Consider the following 13,266-nt stretch of genomic DNA (forward strand, 5'->3'; position numbering starts at 1 on the left):
AGGTGGAAGGTAAGAAGGGAGGAAGCAGGGGAAGAAGGGAGGGAAGGAGAGAGAACACTCCCTCGTGTTTCTTTTTATACGAACACTAATCCTCCCTTACGACCTCATTAATCTTAATTACCTCCATAAAGGCTCTATCTCCAAGTATAATCATACTGGGGTTGGTTTTTCGACATATGAATTTTGGGGAACACAACATTCAGTCCATAACAGAAGGTAACCAAAACAACAATAAAATTCAAACTTGGTTCTACTTCTGATTAGACTGGCTCAACGACCAACATTAACAACCTAGCAGAAAAAGTATATTAATTTCAGGTATAAATACTGTTTGCCTAAGTTGCTTCAGTCCTACACATAATGTCTAGAATTTAGTAAAAAAATTACAAGATAAATGAAAAGGCAAGGGAAAAAACACTGTCAAGAGAGAATGCAACAGACAGAAGTTTGAAATGACACTGATGCTAGAATTATCAAAGGAGCTTAAAATAACCATAATTAATATGTTAAAGGTTATAACAGAAAAGGTAAACAACATGAATGAAAAGATAGGAAATTTCAGCAGAGAGAAATTTTGAGAGTTAAATGGAATGGTAGAAATAAAAAATGTGGTAACAGAGACAAAAAATGCTTTCTATGGGCTCACCAGTAGACACAAAATAGTAAAGAGTCAGTGAATTTGATGACAGGTCGACAGAAATTACCCAAATTGAAACACAAAGAAAAAAAAAAAGAGAGTAGAAAAAAATCAGAAGAAAGCATTCAAGATCTGTAGAATACAGTCTGAGATAACTATCATTAGAATCCCAGGGAAAAAAAAGGTACACCCATGTTCTTTGCAGCCATTATTCACAATCACCAAGAGGTAGAAGCAACCTAAATGTCCATCAATAGATAAATAAAAAAAGAATGTGACACACACACACACACACACACACATATATATAAATAGAATATTTGTTAGCCTTAAAGAAGGAAATTATTTTATATGTTACAACAATGGATAAACCTTGAGGGCATAAGCTAAGTGAAATAAGCCAGTCACAAAAGTACAAATACTGCATGATTCTACTTATATGAGGTATCTAAGGTAGTCAAACTTTTAGAAACAGCAATTACAATGCTGATTTCCAGAGGCTGTGGGGATGGGGAAAGGGGGATTCGCTGTGCAATGATTATAGGGTTTCTGTTTTACAAGATGAAAAAGTCCTAGAGATATGCTGCATTAACACTGTACTATGGACTTAAAAATGGTTAAGACAGAAAATTCTATGCTGCTTTTTTTTTTTTTGCCACAATAAAAAAAATTGTGTATTCAGCAGGGTTACAACTATGTAAAATAAATGCATGTTAAAATTTCTATCTCTGGATGAAACATTCTAGGCAATTTTTCCTTTTTTTGGGAACTTTTTCTATAAGTTTTTATAATGAACATACACCGCTTTTATTATTAAGTACATTACATAATAAAACACATATGTGCTAAAATAATTATATATTCTTTACAATCTTATTCATGTAAACAAATTATTTAAAAAGACTGGAAAAAAAATTTTAAGTCAGAGTTTAAGGAAATACTTAAGAAGACAATGGCTAACATATTCTAAAACTAATGAAAAACAAAACCATAGAGCCAATAAATTCAGAGAATCCCAAACACTATGAAAAAAAAATTCCTAGGTATTTTAAATCTAAAGACATAGATGGGTTAAAATTAAAAGGATGGAAAAAAAGATATACTAGCAAGTACTATTCATAAGAAAGTTGGTATAATATATATCAGACTGTATTAATAGACACAGTGGACTTCAAGAAAAAGATTATCATATATAAAGAGGAACATTTCGAAACGATAAGGTCTATTTATTAAGACAAAACGATCCTTAATATGTGTACCTAATATTAAATCTTCAAAATACATGAAACAAAAACAGAGACCTGAAAAGACAGACAAGCCTACAATAATGCTCAATAATTGATAAAACCATACAGAACCTTAATATATTAATAATATATAAAACTTGAACAATAATATCAAACAACTTGACCACACTGACACTTACAAAATGCTATATCCAACAGATTGTTTTTTTCCTGTACAAATGGAACATTTACCAAGACTGACCATGTGCTGGACTACAAAAACAAGTCTACAATCTAAAAGGGTTAAAATCACAGAAAATATTATCTGACCATAATGAAAATAACAATAAGATATTTGGGAAAATACCGAATAGATAAAAAGTAAACTCACTTCTAAATACATGAATCAAAATTCACAAGGAAAATTAGAAAATATTTTTAGCTAAATGATAATGAAAACTCAATATATCAAAATTTGTGGAATGCAGCTGAAGTACCACTTCGTGCTTAGAGGAAAATGTGCAGTTTTTTTTTAAGGCTATAGCACCTGGTATTCCTAGGTGGTCTCCCATCCAAGTACCAACCAGGCCTGACCCTGCTTAGCTTCCGAGATCAGACGAGTTTGAGCGTGTTCTGGGTGGCATGGCTGTAGATGTGAAAATGTGTAGTTTTAAATGCTTGTATTAGAAAAGTAAAAAGAAGGTTCCAACCTAAGATGCTAGAAAAAGAACATATCAACCCCAAATATGTGAAAAGAGAGGAGCAAATAAATAAATAAATAAATAAATAAGAATGGATAATGGATAAATATCAATGAAACTAAAAGGTCCTCTGATAAACCTCTAATTAAACGAACCAATAAAAAGAAAACATAAATTATCTTATCAAGAATAAAAGATGAGATATCACTACAAATTCTACAAACATTAAAAGCATAAGAGAATTAGGACTTTCATATCAATAAACCCAATATCTGAGATAAAATGAATACATTCCTTTAGACTCTAATTATTATAACTGATACAAGAAATGAAAAATCTGAGTTGTCCTATGTCTATGAAAAACAATGAATTCATAATTTTGAATAACCTGAGACAACCATAGGCTGAAATGGCTTCACTAGTAAATTCTATCAAACATTTACAGAAAAACATTATACCGATCTTAAGCAAATTTGTTCAGAAAACAGAAAACATTTCCCCATACATTTTACAAAGCCAAGATAGTCTTAATTTTTAAAAAACTCATCAAAGGCTTTAAAAAATTACAATTATTTCAAATGAACAGAGTCATAGAAATAATTAATGAAACATTAGTAAACCTAATCCAGCAATATGTATGGGTTAATTTATTCTAACTACGTAGACTTTATTCCAGGAATGAAAGATTCATTTAAATATATCAAAATGAGTAAATATACTGATGTATTGGTGAAACAGGGTTCTCAGTGAGAAAAGAGAGAGCTACAAATACAAAATAGGGGAAGCAAAGAACCATGTGGTATTAGATTTAAATTATAGGTATAAGTATGAACCCAATTTTTTAAAAATAAAATTATGTATGTCTTAGTCCTATCTGCTGAAAGGACAAACAGCAACCACACCCAAGGAGCAATGAGTATACCTAGTATGCCAGATCTTGGTTTTTAAACACCATTTACTCCTAAAGGAACCAGTTTCTTGAAGAAAAAATGGCCCATTCCAGGGCTGGGCCAGAGAAAGTACAAGATGAACACTGAACATCTTTTTATGGCAGAAAGCAAGAAAATACTTTAAAAAAAAATGGAAAATGTTTAAAAGACACAGGAGCCCACCTGAAAAAGCTCCCATTGCCCAAATCTGGGACAACATGAGCATCAAAATAAGCATCAAAAATAATGGCTAAGATCCATGCATTTAAGTTAGAAAAATTCATTAGTCATTCGTAATAATGAAAGAAAGGAAGGGAAGTGAGGGGAGAGGAACTGAGAGGGGAAGAGGAGGAGGAGGAGAGAGGGGAGGGGGAAAGAGGGAAGAAGAGACAGAGAGAGAGACAGAGAGACAGAGAGAGACAGAGACAGAGAGAGAGAGAGAAACTATTCTTTCGAGCATGCCAACTAACAAATGTAACAGGCATGACAGAATATTACCATTTTGCAACTGTCATAGCAGTGAGTTGGTCAAATACTGTCAATGGATGCTTTTAACGCTGGGTGAAAACTCTGATGAGGAACAGGATATTTAACGATCTCAAAATATTCCTCTAAATTACTTAAATTACAGTAGGAAAAATAACAGTGGAAAATCTGGCAAATATCACTTACCCCAGTAATCAAAATTACATCACCAGTAATCCGACTGACATTCTAGGTCTTATGATGCTCTAAGAACACAACTCCTAGTATTTTACCGAAAATACATTAGTCTGAATCCAATCATAAGGAAACAATCAAAGAAAATTCTTAAAAGCAATATGCCTATATTCTTCAAATATTTCAGTTATGAAAGACAAAAAAAAGTGAAAAACTCCTCCAAATGATAGATAGCTAAGGAGTCATAAAAACTAAATGCAATGTGTAGGCCTTAATGGGGAAAAAATTGCTAGGAAGGATATTATAGGAATAATGGCTAAAGACAAATGTTAAATATTCTGAATCTGGTAATGTTACCATGATTAAGTTCTTATTTTTAGGAGATACATACACACTTATTTAGAGAAAAGGAATCATGATGCCTAGAATTTAGTCTTTTACATGTAAAATATGTAAAATCATTGTCCTATACTACAGAGAATAAGGCAAATGTGGCAAAGTATTAATAGGTAAATCCAGATGAATGGTATATATTAGTTCATTATACTAGTCTTGTAACTTTTCCATAAGTTTGAAATTTTTCCAAAACAAATTCTTTAAAAAGGCAATATAATTTCCAGTACCAATAAATACCTAGGGAAAATCTGTTGAATGCTGTGTAAGACCCCTACACTAAATTTTAGTGAACTATGATTCACCAAGAGAAATTAAAGAAGGCCTAAATAAATGGAAAGATATATCATGTTCAAGTATTGGTATTAAGAAATTAATTCTCACTAAAGCAGTCTATAGATTCAAAGCAGATAAAAAAACTCATCACTTTTCTTAGAGAAAATGACATGTTAATTTAAAATCTGTATGGAAATGCAGAGCCAGAAAAAGTCGAGACAATCTTGAAAAACAAAGTGGGATGTTTACTTTTTCACACATCGAGACTTACTATAAATTAACTTCTTATCCCTTCACCTTTTTTACCCAGCCCCCCGACTCTCTGCCATCTAGTAACCATTAGTTGTTCTCTGTACCTATGAGTTTCTGTTTTGTTTGTTCATTTATTTTGTTCTTTAGATTCCACATATAAGTGAGATCATATGGTCTTTGTCTTTCTCTGACTTACTCCCTTAGCACAATACCCTCTAGGTCCATACATGTTATCACAGATGGTTAAGATTTCATTCTTTTTTATGGTTGAGTAATATTCCATTGTATAAATGTACCATCTCTTCTTTATCCAATCATCTGTTGATGGACACTTAGGGTGCTTCCATATCTTGGCTATTGTAAATAATGCTGCAATGAACATAGGGGTACATATATTTTTTTCAAATCAGTGTTTTGGATTTCTTCGGATAAATATCCAGAAGTGGAATTGCTGGGTCATAAGGTAGTTCTATTTGTCTTTCTTTGAGGGACCTCCACATTGTTTTCCATAGTGGCTGCACCAATCTGTAATCTCACCAACAGTGCATGAGGGTTCCCTTTACACCACAGTCTCGCTAACACTTGTTTGATGATTTATTGATAATAACCATTCTGACAGGTATGAGGTGATATCTCCTTGTGGTTTTAATTTGCATTTCTCTGATGATTACGGAATCTAAAGAACAAAATAAATCAACAAACAAAACAGAAACAGACTCATAGATACAGAGAACAAACTAATGGTTACTAGATGGCAGAGAGGTGGGGGACTGGGTAAAAAAGGTGAAGGGATAAGAAGTACAAATTGGTAGTTACCAAATAGTCACAGAATGTAAAGGACAGCATAGGAAATATAGTCAATAATATTATAATAACTATATAGTGCCAGGTGAGTACTAGACTTATCAGGTATTACTGCTAGGAAAAACAAATAAATCAGTGAAAATAAATAAAAGTCCAAAAGTAAATCCAGAGAACTGACTGAAAAAATGGGGTATAATGCACAACAGAGTATAAGTGAGCTGAACAAAAAGATGATGAAGCACTCCATCAGTTAATCCTACTGACTTCTAGGATATATTGTTAAATTTAAAAAGCATATTACAAAACAGTTTATACAGCGCAATACATTTGTGTCAGAAAGGGAAATGAGAAAATATAGATCTGCTTATTTTTGCAACAAGAAACTCGGAAACAAAAAATCAAAAAGCAATAAAATTAGTTACCTACAAGGGATGTTGAAGAATGGGGTAGAGTGATAGGAAATGGTGTGACACTTCTGATATACCTTTCTGTATAGTTTTGACTTTTGGAAGCACGTAATTTTATGGGCATTGAAAAATACCTAGCTAAATAAACAAAAATGAAGGAAGGGAACTAATTTTAAACAGAAACAAATGAATCTAATTGTACTTCAAAAGAATATTACCGTAGAGAAGAGGGGGTAAAATAACCTCTCAAATATTATGCTAAATGACGTCAGACAGAGAAAACAAATACCATATGATCTCACTTAAATGTAGAATCTAAAGAACAAAATAAACAAACAAACAAAAAAGAAATGGACTCAGATACAGAGAACAAACTGATGGTTGTGAGATAGGAGAGGAATTGGGAGACTGGGTGAAAAAGGTAAAGAGATTAAGAAGTATAAATTGGTAGTTACAAAACAGTCACAGGGTTCTATTAAGATAGATAGAAAATACAAATTTATAATCAGAAAACAAAAGAAAGAACTCTAGGGAGTTGGAATGAAATCGAAAGTATCGGTATGAAATTATGGTATCTAGTATATTTATACATACTTTTTAGTTATGGCCATTGAAAAGGCCTGGAAGAAAGGGCACTCCAATAGAAAAGAGCACACCTAACATCCAGTTTTTGGTTTCTAAATACCATTTCCTACTAAAAATGAACCAGGGATCCTAAGAGAAATGGCAGATTCTAGAGTTGGGAAGGGAAAGTATGAAATGTGTCTAAAATAACTTGTAACAGAAAGGAAGTGCCACTGACCAAATCTGGAATAACTGGAACAGTAAAATTAAATAAGTTTTATAATGGGCTATGACACTTTATAAAATAAGAATCTATGAATCCAAACTGATGATAAATAAGGGCAAACATACATAGGAGTAAAGAGAGGGCTATTTCCTATAACAGAATGCTGTTAAAATAGAAGAAGAGGTAGAATTGGGGTAAGGGGAAATCAGAATTTTTTCCACTATCAGAATAAAGGCTGCTCCAGGCAAGAACCATCAATAGATGTCAAATCTAAGGGTGAACTATGAGGACCCAGATATCTGCATGATATTAAAATGTCTTCCCACAGATGCTTATTAGTTGCAAGGGGGGAAATATTAATTTACTGGAGAAGCAAGACCACACTTTTGCCAGATGATCAAAATTAAGAATGGGCAGATGGACATTGTGATACCTTAAAGACACACTTGTGAAATGTTCTAGCCAGTAATGTAGGACCTGAATCCCATCCCAAGAAACCATCAGAAATCCAAATTAAAGAATATTTCAGTCTATGGTCACGCTACCCTGAACAAGCCCGATCCTGTCTGATCTCGGAAGCTAAGCAAGGTCGGACTTCATTAGTATTTGCATGAGAAACCACCTAGGAATATCGGTTGCTGTAGGCATAAAAAATTAAAAAATAAGGGATTGTAAACTGACAAGGTCCTTGCAATCTGTGAGGTCAACCAAGAATTGACTCGCCTAAAAATAAATAAATAATAATAATAATAAAGAACATTTCGTAATATACTATACTTTTTATTCTTTATTTCATAAAGAGTCTGTACTCTTCAAAAATGACAATGTTCTAAAAGACAGAGAGAGGCTGAGGAACTGATACAAATTAGAGGATTGTAAGAGACATGACAACTAAATGCAATGAGTGATCCAGGACTAGATTCTGTACCCAAAAAAAAAAATACGATGAAAGACATTAGAACAGTTGACAAAATGAGAATATGGACTATAGATAAAAGCATTATATCACTATTAAATTTCCCATATTTGATAAATATGCTGTGGTTACAGACATACATATTGAAGTATTAATGTATAAAGGGCATGATGTATGCAACCTATTCTCAAATAGTTTAGAAAAAATAAATTCACAGAGATAATAAAAGTATCAACAAAATATTGTTTTCTGTATTGTTCTTGCAACTTTTCTATAAGTTTGAAATTATTTTAAGTCAATTAGCTTCAGAGGATATCTAATAAAATAGACCAGTAAACCAAAAAAGTGATTGTGGGTTTTTCTTCCAAAACAGTACCAGTTTAAAACCTGCTGTTCCATAAAGACTAACTCATTCTATATCCTAAATTGGATCAGGATACAAATACCAGATTTCAACTATTTGTTTAAAACGTTAAGGACTTTTGAAACATATTAATGGTACATAGTAAGTATTAAAACAGAAAAAAGGATTTTATGCTAACTTTGGTGTGCTTTGGGATTTTAAATTGATAGCAATTATACTTTTGTGAAACTTTTGTATAGAAAAAGTTACGCAATGTGCAAGGTAAACTATAATGTACACAAAGTTTAATACATAACTTATAATAGCAATAAAAATGTGAAAACCTAAAATCCAACATTAGAGGAATAAATTCTGATTGATTTCCATACTATAGAATACAACAATTTTTTAAAATTAGTATAGCATAACTACAAAAATATAGATATACTACATAATAGACTGGAAACGAAAGTTGCTGATATATCTGTACGAAAAATCAGAATTGTGTTATGTGTTTATATATGTGCCCAGAAACAAAGGTCTGAAAGGATACAGCCAAAACAGTTCCTAGCTCCCTGGGAGAGGGAGAGAGTAGGGGGAAGGGCACTACTATACTGTTTTATTGTTTGAATTTTTTACCTGAGAGATCATGTACTGCATTTGCTATTAAAAAAAATAAGATTTCAATGCATTTTGATGAAATATGATTTCAATGAAGAACATAAAATATAATTCTGATATCAGAACTATAACATTCTTGTCACTTAACTATAACAAGATCTTTCTGTTCAAGTACCTTTATGCTATTGGTTCCATGGTTTTAATTTTTAATTTAACAAAGCCAATGTCAATGTAAAAAACATCCAAACATGTAGAGAATTTTTATGAGGATTCGAGCCAAAACTGACAATTGAGGGGTGGCAAGATCTCAAATGATCTGTAGAATGGCGGTTTAGTTTCTTTTATGCATTTGAAATTAAGGAAGATTACATGAAGGTGGAAGAAAGCAAGGTGGGGAGGGTTGGATTACCGGATAATTAACAAGATTATGTGCTCTTTTGAGGGTCATTATTTCAAAGGTCTGTTAATCCTAGATGCACAAAAACAATAAACAGGGCTTGCTTAAGGCAAAGATAACCCTTTTATTAAAGAAGTTATATGCCTAGTTATATGCCCTGTGAGGTTACTTTCCATAGAACCCCTTTTTCATCCACCTCAACAAAATGCTAGTTACTTAATGGTACTAACAAACATTAAAAAAAGTATCCACACAACATCTTTGAGAAAGTTTATTCTGAGAATTTCAGTTGACAGCCAAACCCAAGTATGATCTACATGATGTACTTTACAACTATAAATAGTTTATAGTTTTCCAGTATTTTAATAGTGGAAAGACGTAAATTCTTGAACTCTGAATTACTGACCATCTTGTTATACATTTCATGAATAGGAAAGATCATCATTCAGGTGTCCTTTTACTAATATAAGCAAGACTTAAGTAACTGAGAATTAAATTAATCAAATATTAAGTTGTTAGCACAGTATGTTTGAGGCACTGGGCACTGGTGATACAAAGACAATCCTTTAATCAAGAGAATCTTAAAACGTTTTTTAAAAAGTATTTTAAATTAATGCAATAATAAAATTAAGAACTCTTTCCTCTAGAATCTAAACTACTCCCTTAATTAGGTAATTTGAGTGACAAATTCTTTTAGCCACTATTTGCAATGTAGTTTTAAGTCACATTCAGGGTACATTTGTAATGAACAAATTTGTAATGAGTCAGCGATAACTCTGAATAGGCTCACTATTCGATAAGCAGTTCTTACACTTCTAAGTGACAATCACTGAGATTGTGTTTGTTGGGAATTTTTTATCTATTCTCCTTAGCATATTAGTCAATGTCTAGGGATCTTTATAAAAACAATTTTTTTTTCAGGCCTCTAAAATATTATTAGGAATACCATCATTACAATAAATAAAAACAAATAGATATGCATGTAAATCTATTAACAGTAATTGCGTTAGTACTGAAACTTTCATTACCAGAAGTGACACCCATGAGAATATGTCTATGCTAAGCACCTGGAGAATATTTGTTTCCTTATCTGGTGTACTAAAAGAAACGATCAATTTTCACTCTTTAGTTCTTTCCAGAGTTTAACTCAGCCCAGTGTACAAGGCTATGGGAATAAACAGATTTGTTCTCTGACCTCAACTCAAAATTTAGTGGGGAGAAAGGCACACAATCTACATGACAACATCGTTAACATCTAACTTTCAAAGAGAAAAGTAGATAAAGATAATAGTGAGAAATGTTGCTCTTTGAGAAATAACATTCAAATGAGTACTCATCCATTTTCGAAAATCCTTCTTTGAGTTGTCATCACAAGCACCACACCGTGGGTGAAGAACAGTGCTCTGAAGCAGGACCCTTGGTTTCCCAATTCTAACTCATAGGAAGTAGCTGTGTGACTTCAGGCTTGTCACTTAACCAGACTTGGCCTCAGTTACTTCGTCTAAAAATGTCAGTATTATCTTACCAGCCTAAACCAAAATCATCTTACCAGCATAAACCAAACTGTTTTTAGTGGCTTCTGGGTCTAAGACCCGCATTACTCACACACTCATCCATCATATTTCCTAAGTAATCATGGCCCAGGAACCAGTGAGTAGCTAGGTGAATTACAGTTCCTAAAATGAACTTTTACATCTCTAATATAATATAAACTGGGATAGGCCCTGCATTGTAATTTACACGTTGTGAGTTCGAAAAAATTTATTACACACGCCAGGATACAGTCTTATTCAGATGATCAAGAATAACTGAATGTCTGATTTGTGTACCATTCTAGCACAAGAATAGGGTGTTCTTATCAAGAATCCCAATTTCAGCACTACAGGAACCATACCTCCAGGAGAAATCCACGAAATAGCAGAAAAACCTCTCCAGGAGATAGGGAGAGATCCTGGATAAGCCAAGAAAAGCTCTCCAAAAAACAAACAAAACAAAACAAAACACAAACCTGTTTTTTCCTTCCCTCCAGCTATGCACTGAAAAGAAACACTAGATTAGCATCATCTGCATTTCATTCCTGTTCTTTTGCAATAGCTACCCGAGTATAATAAACAGACCTTGTGCTCAGGGGAGAATTTACTTCCCCGTCCAGTAAAAATGAAGTTCCTTATTTTCACTAACAACGCCGTCTCCAATCAACACCCATCCTCCCTGGGGAGGAGACCAAGCACTCCTCTCCCCGCCACCTCCTGCTGCAAGCCCGGCGCCCCACATCCTAGGAATCGCCCCACTTTTCGAAACCTTGCTGTACGGGTCTCGAGGCTCTAGAGGAGAATGGAAAAGGCCGGGAATGCGGCGTGCAGACCCAGAGGGGCGTCCAGACTGGCCGTCGGCTCCAGGATGCCCTGGTGGGCCAGGGGCTCGCGGACACGGAAAGGGAGCGGCGAGCCCCGCGCCACCCCCACTTACCCACTTTGTCCTTCCCGTACATGTGTCCAGCCACCTGATGCGAGAGGGGTACGCAGCCGTTGAGAAAGTGGAGCCTGCCGCCCCCCGGCTTCGGGGTGCTCTCGGAGACGGCCTCGCTCGCTGGTGGGGTCCGCATTTCTGGGGGGCCGGGTGCCTCAAACCGGATGGGGGATGGTGGCTCCGCTGCCATAACGGAGAGGTGAAGCGTTAGCGGCAGCAAGGGCAGGAAAAAAAACAGAGTGGAGAGACAGGGCGCCGGAGAACCCGGGGGTCGTTCAGGCTCGGCCGCGAGGAGGCCCGGGGGTTCCCGCGGCGGGTGCCCGCTGAGGCCCGGGGAGGGGGTCCATGACGCCGCGGAGGCGCGGGCGCTGCCCTGTCCAACTCTCGGCGAAGCGCGGATCCCGGCTCCGGCTCCTGCTGCTCTGCCGCCGCAGCTGCCAGCCCCGGCGCGGCCCTAGAGACGGAACCGAGCCGAGGAGCGGCGGCGGCGGCGCCCCGCGCTCCCCAGGGCCCTGACGGCTACGGCAGCCCCACCTCCCTCGCCCCCGCCCCCTCCCGCCGTCCTCCAGTCCCCTCAGCTGCAGCATGCGCGTCAGCGCCGCCTGCACTGCCGTCGCCGCCGCGAGCTTCCGACTGCGCGACCCGCGGCCGCTGACGCTACTGAGCATGCCCAGAGGCCGCCCGACGGGACCCCCGGGGCGGGGACACTGGGAGACCCGCGCCAGCTGACAGCCACCTGGTTCCGGCGCGCACACTCTGAGACTTTCACACCCCCACCCGGGGCCCGCGTTACGAGGCCATCAATGCTGTTGTGCCTTCATTCACTCAGTGCGCGTTTCAGCGCTTCCCGGCGTCGGCTCAAAGGCCCCGGGGCTTCCATTTCTGAGGAACGGTCAGTCAAGTGTTAGGACGGTTAAGAGACAGCAGCAGTGCCAAGGATGGCTTGGGTGGGGGGGGGACCCCTTAACTGCAATCAACTCTCTCCAACTCTCACCCCACACACAAACGATAGGAGTAAAAACAGGCAGCTCCTTTAGAAGCACCTTCAAAACACCCTTCAAGTTAATCCTATTCACTTTCCCTAAATTGGTGCCTCGAAACGGCTCGTAAAAAAAATTGGAACTGATAATGATTTCAGACTGCAGAAGGTAATCTTAATTCATTTTTTTAAGTGGATACTTTGTGTGTGTGTGTGTGAAGAAAGCTGTTTTATTCCTTTCTTCCATTCGACCCTTAGTGCCGGTTCCAAGGTCCTCAACGACAGATGACTAACTGGGTCAAAGGCAGAAGAGGTGTACCCTGGTAGCTAGGAGGGGTTCTAGAATGGGACTCTAAAATTGATTCCTGTGTCTGCCACTGGCATTTTATGTAAAAGGTAGACGGACGAAACAGGTACCGGACGAAACAAGAAATTTTTTGGTAAGATCTTAGAAGTCTGATTGTGT

The 13,266-nt window shown here is 36.6% G+C and overlaps 1 protein-coding gene and 1 pseudogene across 2 annotated transcripts in view; both read right to left on the reverse strand.

Moving 5' to 3' along the window:
- Nucleotides 1–12,336, reverse strand: part of IPMK (inositol polyphosphate multikinase) — a 46,505-nt gene extending 34,169 nt beyond the window's left edge. The window contains exon 1 of one of the 2 annotated variants that reach the window (XM_039871833.1): nucleotides 11,822–12,336. In XM_039871833.1, coding sequence (XP_039727767.1) covers nucleotides 11,822–12,011 — 190 coding nt within the window. In that variant the 5' untranslated portion in view covers nucleotides 12,012–12,336. The remainder of the gene's footprint in view (nucleotides 1–11,821) is intronic. The other variant, XM_039871832.1, reaches the window with a different exon arrangement.
- On the reverse strand, nucleotides 2,399–2,517 carry LOC120610088 (uncharacterized; annotated as a pseudogene).
- Nucleotides 12,337–13,266: the final 930 nt, after the last annotated feature.

Source organism: Pteropus medius, unplaced genomic scaffold (genome assembly GCF_902729225.1).
Source record: "Pteropus medius unplaced genomic scaffold, Ma_sr-lr_union100, whole genome shotgun sequence".
Lineage (NCBI taxonomy): Eukaryota > Metazoa > Chordata > Mammalia > Chiroptera > Pteropodidae > Pteropus > Pteropus medius.